This window comes from Ahaetulla prasina, chromosome 2 (assembly GCF_028640845.1).
Source record: "Ahaetulla prasina isolate Xishuangbanna chromosome 2, ASM2864084v1, whole genome shotgun sequence".
NCBI classification, from domain to species: domain Eukaryota; kingdom Metazoa; phylum Chordata; class Lepidosauria; order Squamata; family Colubridae; genus Ahaetulla; species Ahaetulla prasina.
Genome location: NC_080540.1, coordinates 96,329,427 through 96,348,124, shown reverse-complemented (window position 1 = coordinate 96,348,124; position 18,698 = coordinate 96,329,427). Strand labels below are relative to the sequence as shown.

The 18,698-nt window shown below is 40.2% G+C and overlaps 1 protein-coding gene and 1 long non-coding RNA gene across 5 annotated transcripts; both read right to left on the bottom strand.

Moving 5' to 3' along the window:
- Positions 1–623: 623 nt before the first annotated feature.
- Positions 624–4,808, bottom strand: LOC131192573 (uncharacterized). Its single transcript, XR_009153751.1, has 2 exons — positions 4,410–4,808; positions 624–1,039 (listed from the first exon to the last, which is right to left on the bottom strand). It is a non-coding gene; the product is annotated as an uncharacterized LOC131192573 (long non-coding RNA).
- Positions 4,809–6,113: 1,305 nt separating this feature from the next.
- On the bottom strand, positions 6,114–17,829 carry SKP1 (S-phase kinase associated protein 1). 4 transcript variants are annotated; one of them, XM_058171825.1, is made up of 5 exons: positions 17,603–17,829; positions 15,624–15,720; positions 9,450–9,523; positions 7,138–7,281; positions 6,114–6,332 (listed from the first exon to the last, which is right to left on the bottom strand). In XM_058171825.1, the coding sequence occupies exons 1-5, from the start codon at positions 17,603–17,605 to the stop codon at positions 6,129–6,131; spliced, it is 522 nt and encodes a 173-aa protein (XP_058027808.1). In that variant the 5' UTR covers positions 17,606–17,829; the 3' UTR covers positions 6,114–6,128. The 4 variants fall into 4 exon arrangements, with proteins under 4 accessions (XP_058027808.1, XP_058027809.1, XP_058027810.1 ...); XM_058171826.1 differs by having other exon boundaries at positions 17,651–17,825; XM_058171827.1 differs by lacking the exon at positions 17,603–17,829 and adding an exon at positions 17,158–17,422.
- Positions 17,830–18,698: the final 869 nt, after the last annotated feature.

The window sequence follows — 18,698 nt, the reverse complement described above, 5'->3', positions numbered from 1 at the left end:
AATGTTAAAATTCTTTATTGTACATTAAATGCTTAAGGTCATCACTCATTTATAAATATTTAACTTTTATTCTACCTAGTGTTCATACAGAAATGGGATGTGCTTATTACATCTCTCTCCTCTAACCCCTAAACAGAATAATAAAGAATGAAAATATTACTATCCTACTGGCAAGTGCTATGAACTTAAATAGTACAACATCAATATCACCACTCAGCATGCAGTGATAAATCACTGCAATCTGATGCCATGTTTCTGATAGCTTTAAGGAAATACTAAAATAGATATTAACTGTCCAAGAAATTGTTTTTAGAAATCTATTTTTGATCAAATACTGAAATTTTTATTGGTTTTAAAAATACGTACATACCAAATACTATGCTTCTTTACAGAAACTACAAGTATTTAGCTGGAAGAGAACTCTAACTGCCCAGGCGCTACCAGGGGTGTCACACCTATATTAGATTAGAATTAGTATCAAGCAGAGCTAATTTGCTTTAGTGTTTTAACAGTGTAACTACTACAAAAGATGTAGAATGGAAGAATCCCAAAACAATTATTCCAACTTGTTTTTCAAAATATTTTGTGGCTCTTACTCCATGAAAAAAAGTAGGCTTCACTGATTCAGTTTCAGAAAACTTTTGCAAGTAATTTTATTTACAAGTTCAGAGACTTCTGAATTCTGACATGCTGAGGATTTTAATGTGACAGTGAAACATTCAGAAGCATGGAAGGTCTAGTTTGCAGTGCTAATTGCCATACAGAACTTGCATGGAGTTTAGTTTTATTTAGAGAAGAGGAAAAATAAGGAAATCAGATTACACTGATTAAACCATGGAATTTAAATCTATATTCAAACGCTACACATGCAAAGAGAACACCACCAGACTAGTACAACTTCATTTGCTGCTGCATTTGTCTAATATTAACAATTATAAACAGAGCAGTGCAACTGATATTTGGAACAATCCTTGCAGTGTTGTTAGGTATCAGGCACAAAGCTTCATTTCTCTTCACACCACTGGTTTTCTTTGCGTACCTAAAAATAAAGACAAACTTTATAATTACACCTGAAGAGCAATATCAAATACGTCTTCTAGATATTTATTTTTCTATTCTAGATATTTACCCGTGGATTAATAGCATCCCTGTGATTCCAGTTATTTCCCCAATTCAGATGTCTTCCGGATATCAAGTAGTATTTAAAAATAAAGTGTACCATTATATAAAACTAATGTACCCATATTCATGGAAATATAGTTATGACCATTTAAGAACTAACTGCATGCAACTTTTTAGCATGGTGAACTCATTCTGCCAACAGAAAATCAAAGTTGGGTAAAAATCTGGGGTGAAGAAATGGGTTTTATTAGCTTGATTACTGGTTGCAGGACACTAGCAGTTATTTTCAACATGCTAAATGATCCACTGAAATCAAATGGATAAATGGTAGGACTTGTGTCTAAAAATTTTCTTTGCAGTCCAACAATTATAGTGACAGTATTAAAAAGAATTATAAACAATCATACAGTGATTCTGTAGTAGAGAATTGGAATCTAAGAGTAGCGAGACTGAAACGATAAACTTAGGCTAGGTAACTGCTAAGTGTTTTTCTCAACAGTGCCACTCAGGCTATGCATATATTACTGTAGTCTAAACATCTAGATTGTGTTAGGTAACCTATTCTAACTCATCTTTAATCAGCAATAAATAAAAAATAAAATCTTTTGCAAGGCATCTCCTTTATCCCTGATTTTTTCCTTCCTAACATTTTTCCATAAAATGCTCTCTTTTTCTTTCTCTGTCTCTTGCACCGCCCCCTATAATCATTTCATTCATTTTCATTTTCATTTATTTGATTTTTATACCGCCCTTCTCCCGAAGGACTCAGGGCGGTGTACAGGCAAATAAAAACAAACAAGACACTATATATAAAATGCAAATTAAAAAACTTATTATAATTTGCCTAAAAATTTAAAAATATATAAAAACTAAAACCCCGTTTAAAATTAATAATAACTATAAAATCCATAAAAGTTAACCCAGCCCCGCGCGAATAAAAAGATGTGTCTTCAGTTCGCGAAAGATCCAAGGTCGGGTATTGGGCGCAACCCGGGGGGAAGCCCGTCCCAGGGTGGGGGAGCCCCCACAGAGAAGGACCTTCCCCTGGGGGCCGCCAGCCGACATTGCTTGGCGGACGGCACCCTGAGAAGTCCCTCTCTGTGAGAGCGTACGGGTCGGTGGGAGGCATATGGTAACAGTAGGCGGTCCCGTAAGTACCCAGGCCCTAAGCCATGGAGCGCTTTAAAGGTCATAACCAAAACCTTAAAGTGCACCCGAAAAGCCACAGGGAGCCAGTGCAGTCTGCGCAGGAGAGGTGTTACATGGGAGGTACGCGACACTCCCTCTATCACCCGCGCAGCTGCATTCTGGACTAGCTGAAGCCTTCGAGTGCACCTCAAGGGAAGCCCCATGTAGAGAGCATTACAATAATCCAAGCGAGAGGTAACGAGTGCGTGAGTGACTGTGCACAAGGCATCCCGATCAAGGAAGGGGCGCAACTGCCGAACCAGGCGGACCTGGTGGAAGGCCCCCCTGGAGACGGCCATCAAATGATCTTCAAACGACAGCCGCTCATCCAGGAGGACACCTAAGTTGCGCACCCTATCCTTTGGGGCCAATAACTCGCCTCCAACAGTCAGCTGCAGCTGCAGCTGACTGAATCGAGATGCCGGCATCCACAGCCACTCCGTCTTGGAGGGATTGAGCTTGAGCCTGTTTCTCCCCATCCAGACCCGTACGGCTTCCAAACACCGGGACAGCACTTCAACAACTTCATTGGGGTGACCTGGGGTGGAGAAGTACAGCTGAGTATCATCAGCGTACTGATGGTACTTCACCCCAAAGCCACTGATGATCTCACCCAACGGCTTCATGTAGATGTTGAACAGAAGGGGCGAGAGAATCGACCCCTGCGGCACCCCACAAGTGAGGGCCCTCGCGGTCGACCTCTGCCCCCCTGTCAACACCGTCTGCGACCGGTCGGAGAGATAGGAGGAGAACCACCGATAAACGGTGCCTCCCACTCCCAATCCCCCCAGCCGGCGCAGCAAGATACCATGGTCGATGGTATCAAAAGCCGCTGAGAGGTCTAATAGGACCAGGGCAGAGGAGTAACCCCTGTCCCTGGCCCTCCAGAGATCATCCACCAATGCGACCAAAGCTGTCTCCGTGCTGTAACCGGGTCGGAAGCCGGACTGGAACGGGTCTAGATAGACGGATTCTTCCAGGTATTGGGGTAGCTGACGCGCCACAGCACTCTCTACAACCTTCGCAAGAAAGCGAAGGTTGGAGACTGGCCGATAATTTCCCAAAATAGCCGGGTCCAAAGAGGGCTTCTTAAGGAGGGGTCTCACCACCGCCTCTTTCAAGGCGGCAGGGAAAACCCCTTCCAACAAAGAAGCATTTATAATCCTCTGGAGCCAGCCTCGTGTCACCTCCTGAGTGGCCAGCACCAGCCAGGAAGGACACGGATCCAGTAAACATGTAGTGGCGCGGAGCCTCCCCAACAACCTGTCCACGTCCTCGGGAGCCACAGGGTCAAATTCATCCCAAACAGACTCAACAAGACGAAGCAACAACTGCAGTAAAATCCACAGGGACTCCTATACTGGCAATACTCCTTGCAGAAATTCTGCTTATTCTGCCATCATAGTCTTGGTATCAGATAGACTAGGTGAATTATTCTGCATAGAATATCTTGTCTTGGAAGGGACAAGTCCCTAAGTGATGACGGCCAAGGGAGAAAACTTAGAGGTACTAAGTTCTATGTCTAGAATAACAATTTGATTTGCATATGTAAAAAAGCTGTTTTTGTATATACTGTAGTTCTAAGCTCCCTAATGAAAGAATAGCAATAGTGTATTTATTTATTTATTTATTATTTAAATTTGTATCAACGCAAACATACAATAAGCTAGCTTGCCTGAGACTTCATTTCCCATACATGAGTGATAGCAAAGTCAGTGAATGGGATAAATTAGAGGACATATTTATTTTATCCATCATTTGATTTTAATTATATGAAGGCTGAATTGCCAAATAAGTATTTGTTGTCTATAAAAACAAATAGTTTAGAGCAGGGATGTCAAACTCACAGCCCACTGCGAGATGCGTCACATGCTGGCTCCGCCCCACCTGGTTTAGCAAAGGGGGGGGAAGTCCCAATACATCATGTGATGATGTGAGTTTGACAGCCCTGGTTTAGAATCTTACTGCAACACAAGCTTCACAAGACACTATGTATATATTAATCAACAGAAAGCAACTATTTTAGCCTACAGAAGCTAAAATAGTTGTAGGATTAAATAGTAAATAGATTTTGTTTTAAGTAAAAGGACTTGGCATACCTGGGCTTCCTCCTCTTCAGTGAAGTCATTTTTAATATTGAAAGTCTTGCGGATTTCTTCTGGTGTTTTTCCTTTAATCATATTTGCAACAGTCTTGCATGTCACATCCAGTAAGCCTTTGATGTCTAAGTAGTTTGCAGCCTTTACAGAAAGCAACAGATTTTTAAAGACTCTGCAAATCAGAACTCCGTGATATAATAGTGCACGTTATATTTCTAGCAGTAATCATACATAATAGCAACTAATAATAAATGAAATTAAGTCTGGTGTAACTATTTTCTTGCTCGATCTAGAAATATTATTGTAATGGCAATAATAAGCCTTTCTCCCATTTGCAGATTTTGTAAATACATATTCCATAAGATACAATATGTCAATAGGTTTTCATTATTCAACTAGTTTTGCTGAGTTTTCACCGTCTGCGACCGGTCGGAGAGATAGGAGGAGAACCACCGATAAACGGTGCCTCCCACTCCCAATCCCCAGCCGGGCGCAGCAAGATACCATGGTCGATGGTATCAAAAGCCGCTGAGAGGTCTAATAGGACCAGGGCAGAGGAATAACCCCTGTCCCTGGCCCTCCAGAGATCATCCACCAATGCGACCAAAGCTGTCTCCGTGCTGTAACCGGGTCGGAAGCCGGACTGGAACGGGTCTAGATAGACGGATTCTTCCAGGTATTGGGGTAGCTGACGCGCCACAGCACTCTCTACAACCTTCGCAACGAAGCGAAGGTTGGAGACTGGCCGATAATTTCCCAAAATAGCCGGGTCCAAAGAGGGCTTCTTAAGGAGGGGTCTCACCACCGCCTCTTTCAAGGCGGCAGGGAAAACCCCTTCCAACAAAGAAGCATTTATAATCCTCTGGAGCCAGCCTCGTGTCACCTCCTGAGTGGCCAGCACCAGCCAGGAAGGACACGGATCCAGTAAACATGTAGTGGCGCGGAGCCTCCCCAACAACCTGTCCACGTCCTCGGGAGCCACAGGGTCAAATTCATCCCAAACAGACTCAACAAGACGAAGCAACAACTGCAGTAAAATCCACAGGGACTCCTATACTGGCAATACTCCTTGCAGAAATTCTGCTTATTCTGCCATCATAGTCTTGGTATCAGATAGACTAGGTGAATTATTCTGCATAGAATATCTTGTCTTGGAAGGGACAAGTCCCTAAGTGATGACGGCCAAGGGAGAAAACTTAGAGGTACTAAGTTCTATGTCTAGAATAACAATTTGATTTGCATATGTAAAAAAGCTGTTTTGTATATACTGTAGTTCTAAGCTCCTAATGAAAGAATAGCAATAGTGTATTTATTTATTTATTTATTATTTAAATTTGTATCAACGCAAACATACAATAAGCTAGCTTGCCTGAGACTTCATTTCCCATACATGAGTGATAGCAAAGTCAGTGAATGGGATAAATTAGAGGACATATTTATTTTATCCATCATTTGATTTTAATTATATGAAGGCTGAATTGCCAAATAAGTATTTGTTGTCTATAAAAACAAATAGTTTAGAGCAGGGATGTCAAACTCACAGCCCACTGCGAGATGCGTCACATGCTGGCTCTGCCCCACAAAGGGGGGGAAGTCCCAATACATCATGTGATGATGTGAGTTTGACAGCCCTGGTTTAGAATCTTACTGCAACACAAGCTTCACAAGACACTATGTATATATTAATCAACAGAAAGCAACTATTTTAGCCTACAGAAGCTAAAATAGTTGTAGGATTAAATAGTAAATAGATTTTGTTTTAAGTAAAAGGACTTGGCATACCTGGGCTTCCTCCTCTTCAGTGAAGTCATTTTTAATATTGAAAGTCTTGCGGATTTCTTCTGGTGTTTTTCCTTTAATCATATTTGCAACAGTCTTGCATGTCACATCCAGTAAGCCTTTGATGTCTAAGTAGTTTGCAGCCTTTACAGAAAGCAACAGATTTTTAAAGACTCTGCAAATCAGAACTCCGTGATATAATAGTGCACGTTATATTTCTAGCAGTAATCATACATAATAGCAACTAATAATAAATGAAATTAAGTCTGGTGTAACTATTTTCTTGCTCGATCTAGAAATATTATTGTAATGGCAATAATAAGCCTTTCTCCCATTTGCAGATTTTGTAAATACATATTCCATAAGATACAATATGTCAATAGGTTTTCATTATTCAACTAGTTTTGCTGAGTTTTCAAAAAGCAGCAAGAACTATAAACCAGTAAACATATGTATTTTCTCTTGTTTAAACTTCTGAGATAAACTAAGCAAAATCTCAGCCTTTAGGCATAGTTAATTATAATATTTTAAGTCGGAGTCCCCAATCCCCCAGTCTGTGGACCGGGACCGGGACACAGAATGCCAGACACCAGGCCGTGCAAACAAGTGAAATCCCATCCACAGGATGCAGGCAGCGCACAAAACCGCACCCTCTCTGGTCCACAGAAAAGCTGCTCTCTATAGAACTGGTTCCTGCTGCCCAAAAGGTTGGGGGGGGGGGCCACGCTGCTATAAACTGTGTTCATTTACTGAGTTGCTTGCATTATTTATTTCTGCATTTTTACAATCATGACGCTTACCTTTGACCTTTGATATTTTAGATTTTAGGGTATTTTGCTTAACCCAACTGCAAAGTATTTACGACATTAAACTGCATACACTCTATTATAATCCAATATTTCATTAGTCTGTAAATATCAGTGAAGCAGGATATATGAGACCAACTTACCAGGATGAGTTCAAACAGAGTTCCTTGATCTACTTTGAGAAATTCTTGATCCCACACAGGGATATCATCTGTTCGTTTCTCTTTGTTCTCATCATCCTCAGGAGGAGGTGGATCATCTTTATGATGGGTACACCACTGAATCACCTTTGGAAATCGAAATACATTATGGAAAAGCTTTATAAAATTTGTTTTGTTTTCTACTGCACTAAACTAGTGCTCTACTAGTATCCACAAAGCTTTTGTATAAACATTGCTGAGTACAATACTGCAAACATGATTTATGGGTTTAAACAAAAGGCTGTACCATTTTCAAACTAAGCATGCTCACAATGCTTAAGTATCAATCTTTCAGAGATAGAAAAGTAGAAAATATGAATCAGATTTCACATATTTTTATATACTTTATTATTCTGAGTTCCAGGACTAATTACACTAATACAAAGGATTTACAAAAAAATATTCAGAAATATGAAATAAAACAGTAAAAATGATCAACAGAAATGTTCCTAGCTAAAATAGTTAGGTTTAGCTACTTCCTAGAAAAATACTTTCAACTGCAAAAAATTATTTTCAATAATGTAAAAATAATGCAAATTTCTATTTTATGTCTAAAATTATAGAAAGACCAGGTTAAAGATAATCCTTTAACAACACTGATATTAACTATATAACAAAATATTTTGTTTTTCTACAACTACCCTGCTTCCCCCAAAATAAGATATCTCCTGATAAGCCCAATCAGGCTTTTAAACGCATGGCAATAAGTCCACGTGCTTATTTTAGGGTTCAAAAAAATGTAAGACAGGGTCTTATTTTCAGGGAAACACGGTATTTGAACTACCTTCCAGTACAGAAACCAATGAATACAAACTATTTTTTAAAAAATTAAAGTCTAATTTGAAACATTTGAAAAGTACAAAGTTAAAAATAATCTGTCTAGAAGTAAACCACACAGAAATAATATAATCAGAATAAAAATTGTATAAATGCAAGTGATAGAAGAAATGGCACAAAATGGACAACAAAATGCACGCCAGAATGCTGTCATATTTGCACTAACTGCAACTTCCAAAGATTCAAGGTCGGCCTCATGTGAAGCGCACTGCAGCAATCTATATAAGAAATGTTTTAATCACTCTCGGTATCAACATAAACAAACTTGAATTTTCCAGAAAAGATATAGATGTTACAATGGCAAAGCTAGACAATGAAATTCTTGACCAGAGAATTGTCCTTTCAAAAGCAACCGGGGGGGGGGGGGACTTTTTAATAATAATAATAATAAAACAAACAAAAGCAACGAGGGATACAAAAACACTCCAACTAGAAAAACTAATCCAAAAGGAGTCAGCTCCAAAAAGATGAACAAGCCTAATTTTTACATTGAGTTGTTTAATTACTGATTGATCGAAATAATGTAAAGGCATTTGTAATCAATCTTTCAAAATCTAAGTAGCTCACAGAAAATATTCAGTAATGTACTACGTTATCATAAAACACCTGTATAACGTAAGCCAATAATTAGAACTTTACCAATATTAAATACTATAGTCTATTGTTCTATGGAAACAACTATTGGAGGAATGTCAATAATAAACTGCAGTGTGGGGAAAAAACTCATCCAAAGATGGCCTCCAAGCTTCAGCATTTAACATTGTACAGAAATTCAAGATCTTTAGTTAATCATGATATCATGCACAACAAAATCTATTTAATTTGATTCCACCACAGTCTCACAAATCATGTTTTACAATATCACAATAAAAACAACAGAATTAGAACAATCTACAATCCAAATTACAAAATCAAAGAGGTGCAGATGAAGTTACAGAAGCTGTCTCTGAAAAAGCTCAATTTTTAATACAGCTTTTTAAAAGGTACCAGAGAGAAGACCAGTCTGATTTCCATGGGAAGCTCATTCCATTACATAGATACTGCTGTGAAACAGTATTTTCCTAACATCCCAGAAATGTGACACAAAGAGCATCTCTTACATGTTATAACAGGGCAGGCTGAATCTGATTGGACAAGACAGTTTTCAAGGTACCCAGGTGCCAAGCCAGGGAGGATAACTATAATTAACACCAGCACTTTTACTCTGCAGTATAGGTGTCCCAAATGAATAGGGCTCTGCAGCAAAAACAAGAATATACCTATAAACTTAAAACTATAATCCAATAATTTTTAGACAGAACTGCCTTCCCCAAGCACTAGATATACTACTTCTCAATATAAAAATTAACTTAGAACATATTTATATTGTGAAATCAGATTGTTTGAATTTCTATATTTCGTTAAAATAGAATTATTACCTTTTTTAGTATAGCTGCATTAACATTTGGAAGAGGAACAGGATCATCATCTCCTTCGTCATCCATTCCCAAGTCTAAGGAGGAAAACAAGCAATGAAAAATGTATTAGCAGCCATTTTACTAATACAACACTTAAGCCAATCTAGCAATTTCCAAAAAACACTGCTATTTTTCTCTGTAAAGAGATATGCCACATGTTTATTGGACCCGTGCCCCTCCTGGTTGGTGCTGGCCACACAGGAGGTGACACGAGGCTGGCTCCAGGGGATTATAAATGCTTCTCTGATGGAGGGTGTTTTCCCCGCCGCCTTGAAAGAGGCGGTGGTGAGGCCCCTCCTCAAGAAGCCCTCCCTGGACCCGGCTGTTTTAGAAAATTATCGTCCTGTCTCCAACCTTCCCTTTGTGGCGAAGGTTGTTGAGAGTGTGGTGGCACGTCAATTACCCCAATACCTGGAGGAATCTGTCTATCTAGACCCGTTCCAGTCTGGCTTCCGACCCCGGTACAGTACGGAGACGGCTTTGGTCGCATTGGTTGATGATCTCTGGAGGGCCAGGGATAGGGGTTATTCCTCTGCCCTGGTCCTATTAGACCTCTCAGTGGCTTTTGATACCATCGACCATGGTATCCTGCTGCACCGGTTAGGGAGTTTGGGAGTGGGAGGCACCATTTATCGGTGGTTCTCCTCCTATCTCTCTGACCGGTCGCAGCCGGTGTTGGCAGTAGGGCAGAGATCGACCGCGAGGCCCCTCACATGTGGGGTGCCGCAGGGGTTGATTCTCTCGCCTCTCCTGTTCAACATCTATATGAAGCCGTTGGGTGAGATCATCAATGGCTTTGGGGTGAGGAACCAACTGTACGCTGACGACATGCAGCTGTACTTTTCCACCCCAGGCCATCCCAACGAAGCCATCGAAGTGCTGTCCCGGTGTTTGGAAGCTGTACGGGTCTGGATGGGGAGAAACAGGCTCAAACTCAATCCCTCCAAGACGGATTGGCTGTGGATGCCGGCACCCCGGTACAGTCAGCTGCAGCCGCGGCTGACTGTTGGGGGCGAATCATTGGCCCCAGTGGAAAGGGTGCGCAACTTGGGCGTCCTCCTGGATGGACGGTTGTCTTTCAAAGATCATTTGACGACCGTCGCCAGGAGGGCTTTTAACCAGGTTCGCCTGGTTTGCCAGTTGCGCCTCTTCCTCGACCGGGATGCCTTATGCACGGTCACTCATGCTCTGGTTACCTCTTGCTTGGAATACTGTAATGCTCTCTACATGGGGCTCCCCTTGAAGAGTACCCGGAGGCTCCAGTTGGTTCAGAATGCAGCTGCGCGGGTGATAGTGGGAGCTACACATTGCTCCCATGTAACACCTCTCCTGCGCAGTCTGCACTGGCTACCTGTGGTCTTTCGGGTGCACTTCAAGGTGACTACCTTTAAAGCGCTCCATGGCTTAGGGCCTGGGTACTTACGGGACCGCCTGCTGTTACCGAATGCCTCCCACCGACCTGTACGCTCGCACAGAGAGGGACTCCTTAGGGTGCCGTCCGTCAAGCAATGTCGGCTGGCGGCCCCCAGGGGGAGGGCCTTCTCTGTGGGGGCTCCCACCCTGTGGAACAAACTTTCCCTTGGACTTCGGCAACTGCCGGACCTTCGGACTTTCCGCCGAGAGCTGAAGACCTATTTGTTTGTTCGCGCAGGACTGGCATAAGATTTTAATAGGATTTTAATTAGTTTTAATGTTTTAACATTTTAAAATTTGGGGTTTTATTCTAAATGTTTTAATTCGGCCATTTGTATAAGTTTTTTAAACTATGGTTTTATGTGTATATTGCTGTTGTTTTTTATTATGGCTGTAAACCGCCCTGAGTCCTTCGGGAGAAGGGCGGTATAAAAATTTAATTAATAATAATAATAATAATAATAATAATAATAATAATAATAATAATAATAATAATAATAATAATAATAATAATAATATGAATAAACAGTTTCTACTATTAATAAAGTAGAATATTTGGTGCTCTCTGAGCTTGCTTGTTTTCTGGCAAATGGTTCATCACCCTAACTAGGTAACATCATCAGGACTGATGATGTTATCTAATTAGGTTAATGAAATATTTGCAAGAAAACAAGCTCAGAGAACACCAAAGACCCCTCAGTTTCTACTATTGTTACTTTACTTACTTTGCGTCATTATCTGTGCCATAAAATATAAAATATTCATAAAAGTAAAGAAATTAAGGACCTTCTAAGGAAATACGCACGGGATAAGATTGTAAATGGATCTGTTTCTCTTGCTTATTTGTATTTGTATTTGTTGGCAATAGCCAACACCCCAGAACATAGGCTCAAGATCCAGAAGGATCTCGACAGACTGCAGTATATTTAAATAGTTGCCCCCAGGACTCTTAGATCCCTCTCACAGTTACTGCTATTGAGCCAAGTACTATCTTTTCTATACCTGTACACTTGAAAACAAGGTTTTTCTTGTCCTAAGTGTAAAGCCTTACTTTTTTCATCACTGAATATTATTTTGTTAGATATGGCCCAGCCTTAACTACTTTAAATACCCACTTCTTTTTCCATTCGAGAGGCCTACTATGGAGCTACAAATCCACAGCATCCCACCAACTACACTCTATAGAACAAATCCACCCACCAGTGCTGTAGCCCTTTTTGCTGCCCACTCACATGATGCCACAAACCACCATCACCCCAATCATACCCATAGCATTCCTCTGCTCAGGACTTGCAACTTTCTGCTGGCTTCCTCACTGACTTTGTAGGAGGCTAATAGGCAGTCACAAGTCATAGTTAACATGATCGTAACTGAAGAACCTGTAATCCTCACTTAACAATGGCAATGGTGACTGTCAGAATTGCCACCCCTGGAGTCATGTGATATACTTTACTACTGCATCATTTAGCAACAGAAATTCCAGTCCCAATTATCACTGTTAAGTGAGAACTATTTAAAAGGATGCAGATAAGATATAAAGCATGATTTTCCCATAACCTTTATCATCGTATAACATAATTGCATCATTTTATTTAAAATTAGTTGACGTTTCTGTGTACCGCTGTGCTAAAATATAAAAATCTGAATCGACTTAAATGAGCACTATAAAAGTAAGGAATATTATATTTCAGTCTTGCTAAGCTATTATGATTATCGAAGCACATAACAATATACGTGTCATTATGTTCTGAAAAAATATTAAAACAAATATTTCTAGGCTTACACTGAATAGAGCTGCAAGTACATTTTAATCCATTTTAATTGATGGATTTATCTGGTTTAAAGCAGCTGTCTAATACCCTGAAATAGCATTGAAGAAATATGACCAGAACAAATGGCATAAGTTCAAGTATAACACAAATGGAGGACAGATATATCAAGATGTTACATTTTATATAATTGTGTGTGTGTGTGTGTGTGTGTGTGTGTGTGTGTGTGTGTATTTGATGTAGCTGTTCCTTTATAACTAACCAAACAGATGTAAAATTTCTAAAATTTTTGAAGAAAACAGCTTTTTAGAAAATGAAGTATAAAAGGAAATAATGTTTTTGGGTTACTTGAAACAGCGTATTTGGTATATACACTGTAACAATGTATCTCATGCAAAAATTTATCAATTTAGAGAATGGAATATATTTTAAAATAATTTGTATTACAAATGGAGCTATAAGCTGTTCAACTCTAAACAATGTAGCATCACTTTGTTTTCCTCTACTTAGTAAAACTAGGCAGGCAAGAGTAATTAAAATAGAAGGAACCACCAACATAATAAAACATAAGAAGTTTATATATTCTAAATGTTGTCATCCACTTTATCAGACTGATAAACCAAATATTTCCGTATTTTTTGCACTGTAAGAGACACCCCCCCCCCAAAAAAAAGTGGGTGAAAATGTCTGCGCATCTTATAGAGCGAATATTGTGGTGGGGGGAGGGGGGTTGGTATGGCGGCAAACGGCGGTGAGTCCTGTCACTGCCGCTGCCTGTCACTGCTGCAACCACTCGCCGCCGCCAGGGAATGCTGGAGCCTTCACTGCTGAGCAGCTGATTGGTTGGATCGGCCTCCCGGAATACCAATGATCAGCTGTTCTAGGCGGATGAACGGTGACCAATGAAGATTCCCATTGCCTAGAACAGCTGATCAATGGTATTCAGAGTTCCCCTGCGGAGGCAGCAGCTCAGCTCAGTTGACCAGTGATGGGCACAACAGAGTGGAGCCCTGAAAAGCCACGTTCTGGGGCTGCGATAACATGCTGAAGCTGTGTTTACTGCAAGGATGCTAGCCAGATGAATACTGGATGGATGCTGGGAGGCAGAGGCAGATTTTTTTTTCTTGTTTTCCTCCTCTAAAGCCAATGTGCATCTTATGATCTGGTGCATCTTATAGTGCGAAAAATACAATTATTGGAAGTGGATATAAAGTAATTGGATATAAAGGGACTGTGAATATATATTTTTATCACACAAAACATCACTTTCTGAATATATTATTGTTATATTTCGTTATTCAATGAATTTCCAAACACAAACCAATGCCTTTCACTCCTTATTTTCTGCATTATTCAAAATAAATTTTTTCCAGAAATAAATTTAAAAGTTTTCACATTTTCCCCTCTACTAATTATTACCGGGACAAGGAATCACCTGGATGATTACAACTGGTCCTCAGGTTATGTCTGGTTTGAATAACATAACCATGAACCATTCAATACCATTCAAAGTTACGACAATGCTGTGTAGGGGGGGACTTATGATGGATCCGTGGAGTTCCAGCTATCATAGGGCTCCCATACCCACATGATTACAATCTTGATTCTCAACACTTGGCTTACAATTAAACCATAGCATGTTGTTGGTCACATGTTCATGATTTCTGATGCTCCATGCTGGCCTCCTACAAGCAAAGGCAATGGGGAAAGCCAGCAGGAAATAGGAAATCATGATTACATGAAGTCCTCAACAACCAACACAATCCTCATTTAACAATGGCTACTGGTACTGCTGGAATTGCCATCACCGACAGTCATGTGATGTTGTTTTACGACTACATTGCTTATAAATGCCATCACAGCTCAAGGACTACCTATACTGAAATTGAGAGATAATGAAATTTAGAAAGTTGTATACTTTCTATTTGTATACATCACAAATAAACATTTATGGACAGAGAAAAAAGCTAAATTAATACATTTCTTCAAAATACTGCTTACTCCTCCAACATTCAAATTAACTGTAAAAGTAGTTTGCAATCAATACTTTGAATTATAAAAATGTCAAATCCATATTTTAAAAAAATAACAACATAGTCAAGAGAATTCTGGGAAGAAATCTTTAAAGATTGCTAGACTCTTTTTCCAAAATCTATGAACAATTGATTTAAAAAATAAGTTATCTGGCTATATTCCCTCATCAATTTTTTAATATGCTGACAAGCAGAATTAAGCTGTCATCTTGCAAGGCTTAACTGCTTGCAAAACTTCACAATCTATTTGTATTACCCTTATGGTGGCACGGTGGCTCAGCAGATAAGGCACTGGACTTGTCTTCTGGAAAAGCTGGCAGCCAGGTTCAAGATCCAAGCACCATGTAACGGGGTGAGCTCCCATCCTCACCCCAGCTCCTGCCAACCTAGCAGCTGGGAAGCATGTAAATTTGAGTAGATAAAAAGGTACCACTTCAGTGGGAAGATAACACTGCTCAGTGATGCCATGCTGGACACATGACCACAGAAATGTCTTCAGACAGCACTTGCTTAATGGCCTTGAAACGGAGATAAGCACCGCCCCCTATAGTCAGCAACAACTAATTGAGTAAAATCCACTGGGACTCCTTTATCTTTTACATTAACTTTATCTTATTGCTTCACAAGGTTTAACTAACCCAAATGCAAGGCATAGTAAGAATTCACTATCAGCTTCAAAACAAAAATTAGACAACCTTACCCATACCTTTGCCAAGAAGTTGTTAGTCTCAGGAAATCCATTAGGCTGTAAAAACCCTCTTTTGTCTTCCTTCCTTGAAAAGGAAGACATCCCATGACCTCCAAGACTGATTCAAAGATTAAAATCCAATTTATGAAATTAAAAATGGTTACATGGTGTATGTATGTGGAGAGAGAAAAACAGAAATACAGAAAGCATTTATCTTTTATGATGCTCATACCTTCCAGCATAGTCTTGATTGTTACAGACTGTTTTGCAATTTCAACATCAACTTCAAATATTTCTCCATCAGAGCTCTGTAGTTTAATTGAAGGCATCTGTAAATGAATAAAAAAATATTTTACCCATATTTTTAAGTATGACATTTTAGTTATGTGGTTTCATTAGCATCTCCTATCAAAAAATAGACACTAAACATATTTACAAAGAAATTTTATTTTTTGTTTTACAATGCTCAATTTCATCCATCCCTGAATCATCATAATGTGATCAATAAAGCTATATCACCTGACTAAGTAGTAATGGTTTGCTTAAAATTAATGGCTGAAAAAGGGGCTGATCAGATTACAACTCACTCGGACTATATTTGTAGTGTTGCCTCCATAGAAGTAATCTTTATTATGGAATTAGTGCATAAGACTAAAATACATGTTTTGATTAAGTATTTCAACAAGCTTGTCTAATTTTTTTTTTACATCTTAGTGTTCCAAAACTTTTTACTTTCCAATCTAAAGTGCTGCACATGCCCAATAAAAATGTATGACTTAAAATTCTAAGTCTGACTTGTATTATGCTATTTAAGGCAGTGTATTGCATATGCTTGTACCTTGCTTCAAAAGCAAGACATTCATTTTATAGAATGAGATAATTACTTGGGCATTTTGACATGATTCATGGTCAATGACCTAATTCCAATCATGTGGACTATTTACCAAGCAAGATTTGAAAATATAATATTATACTTTCAACAAACTACCTGTACACCATCGTTCTTCACACTACTTGGAAAACAACTACTGTTCTGTTTTGGGAAGTGATCAATCATGAAAGAAGCTGCATAACCAGTACAGTGTGCTTTTTAAGAGGAACCCAAATTATTTTTCAAAGTATAGAACCAGACATCACTAAATATATGAAAATTCTCAAAATTATTCAAGTACTATCCAAATCCTACATAATCCATTTTGGATAAGGTTAAGTATAATTCTTGATTTCAACTACTGTGACCTCTTAAAACAAAAGCGGATAATAAATTTCTTAGTATTCACAAATGATGCATACTCCTTTGGAGAGCTCAGGGCACAATAATTAAGTTTCCGTGGTATTTTTTATAAAGGAAATTTCCCATTAAAATTGATAAGCATTTTTAATAAACAAAATATAAATGCAATGTTAAGAAACAAACCTAATAGTTATAAACATTTTAACTGTGTAACCATGAGATCAAGATGAATCTGTTTATTCAAACAGATCCATTAAATTGAATGGACACTTTAATCATCGTTTAAATCCCATGATTTAGGACATCATTAAATCCTAAGGCTAGGCTTGGATCCAGTCCACTATCATTGTTACTTTTTTTTCCAAATAAGCTTAAAACTCACCAGATTGTTAAGGATAGCTTTTTATAAGCAGCTTCGGATTAAACGGCAATCGTGACTAAGCATTTAGGGTACATAAAGCCTCTGCGTAAAACAAGTCAAGGTAAAGTGCCCGGCTGGCTACGTCAGCCCTATGCCCTTCATTTCACTCACTATATTGTATTTCTTGCTTCGCTCCAGCAAAACACTCTCTCCTCTGAAGTATGCACCGTTTGCGAATGAAAGACGCCCTGCAAAAACTCACACCGTCAAGAAATGCAGCACATCGCATCAACTCTCTTGATAAAAAATAAAATACGTTATTTCCTTAATAGAAGAAGAGGGAAACGGGATGGGAAAAATGTTCCTCTGGCTCGGGAGGAGAACGAACTGTAAAGGAGTGCGGATTCCTAGAGTCGAGTCACCTTCCCTCCCTTTTCCCTCTGCCGGACGAGCCGGGCTGCTGGAAGAGATGGCGGAGGCGGCCCTTCGACTGCGCGTCTCCTCACCCCTTCCCGGGGGGGGGGGGTGAAAGCCGCTCCCTTAGCAACCACCTGCGATAGGTTCTCAAGGCTTCATCCCCCTCCGCGGCCCTCCGAACTTTGTTCTCGCCCCTCACCATCCGCTGAGGAGGCCCGAACCTCAACCAGGCCTCGGCCTCACTCACCGTGAGGCAGCACAACGGCGGCAACGGTAGCGGCGGCAACGGTGGCGCCTTTTAGCCTCTCCCCGCAAGACACACCACCCAACTCAAGTTAAGGGCGCACTGGAACGTCTTGTGGCCGCTGCATTTTATAGAGTTGGGGGCGGAGCGGACCCGAGCCGAGGGCCCAAAGCGTTTCTCCCCGCCCCTTCCACTCACGGGGCTGGGTATTTCGCTTGAGCGCCTGCGCTGGGCGACTCAGCGGGCATCGGTCCTCCGCCTTCACCGCGGAGGGACTGCGGAGGGGCCGAGACGGGAATAACGTCTATAGTTCGTATAAAAAAGAAGAAGGAGACCCTTAAACGTATTTAGATGTTAAGTACCTCGGGGTCCTTCAGGCAAAATCGGAGGTTGCCCGCTACGAGCTCGCTCGTGACCAAGGCTACCTCATAATGATGGCGACGGCGTTACGTCATAATAGGAAGGACAGTTTCTCGTTTATTCTGAGCGCCGTAATTATGTTTTCTTTTCTTTTTCCTCTTGCAGTTGGACGGCTACGTAATTCATGTCCGATAATCCTGGATGCTGTGTGTGTGAGTGAATCCAGCTCCTTCTGGTTATTACTCCGTGGGGTTATTTGGCCCCCTCCCACAAAAGATGTTGAGTAAAAGATGTTGACCTGGATGAACTCACAGATACTGTAACATCATATGTCAGCTTCTGTGAAGACCTATGTGTACCTACAAGGAACTTGCGAATACACAGTAATAACAAACCTTGGTTTACACCTAAACTTAAGCAGCTACGACATTCCAAAGAGGAAGCCTACAGAAAAGGTGATAAAATGCTGTACAATCAGGCCAGAAATGCACTAACAAGGGAGATAAGAGCAGCAAAAAGAAGCTACTCTGAAAAGCTAAAGAATCAATTTTCAGCAAATGAACCAGCAAACATGTGGAAAACTCTTAAAAATATCACCGGCTATGGCAAACCTCCTTCCCAGGCTGAAGGTAATCAACAACTGGCAGATGACCTGAATGAGTTTTACTGCAGGTTTGAAAGGAAACTACAG

Bases quoted from the DNA above. Each gene is read 5' to 3' on its own strand.
- SKP1 (XM_058171825.1), bottom strand. The intron at 9,524-15,623 runs GTATGAGCATCA...TTTCCTCCTTAG, and splicing joins AATCAAGACTATGCTGGAAG to ACTTGGGAATGGATGACGAA. The intron at 7,282-9,449 runs GTAATAATTCTA...CGATTTCCAAAG, and splicing joins ATGCAGCTATACTAAAAAAG to GTGATTCAGTGGTGTACCCA.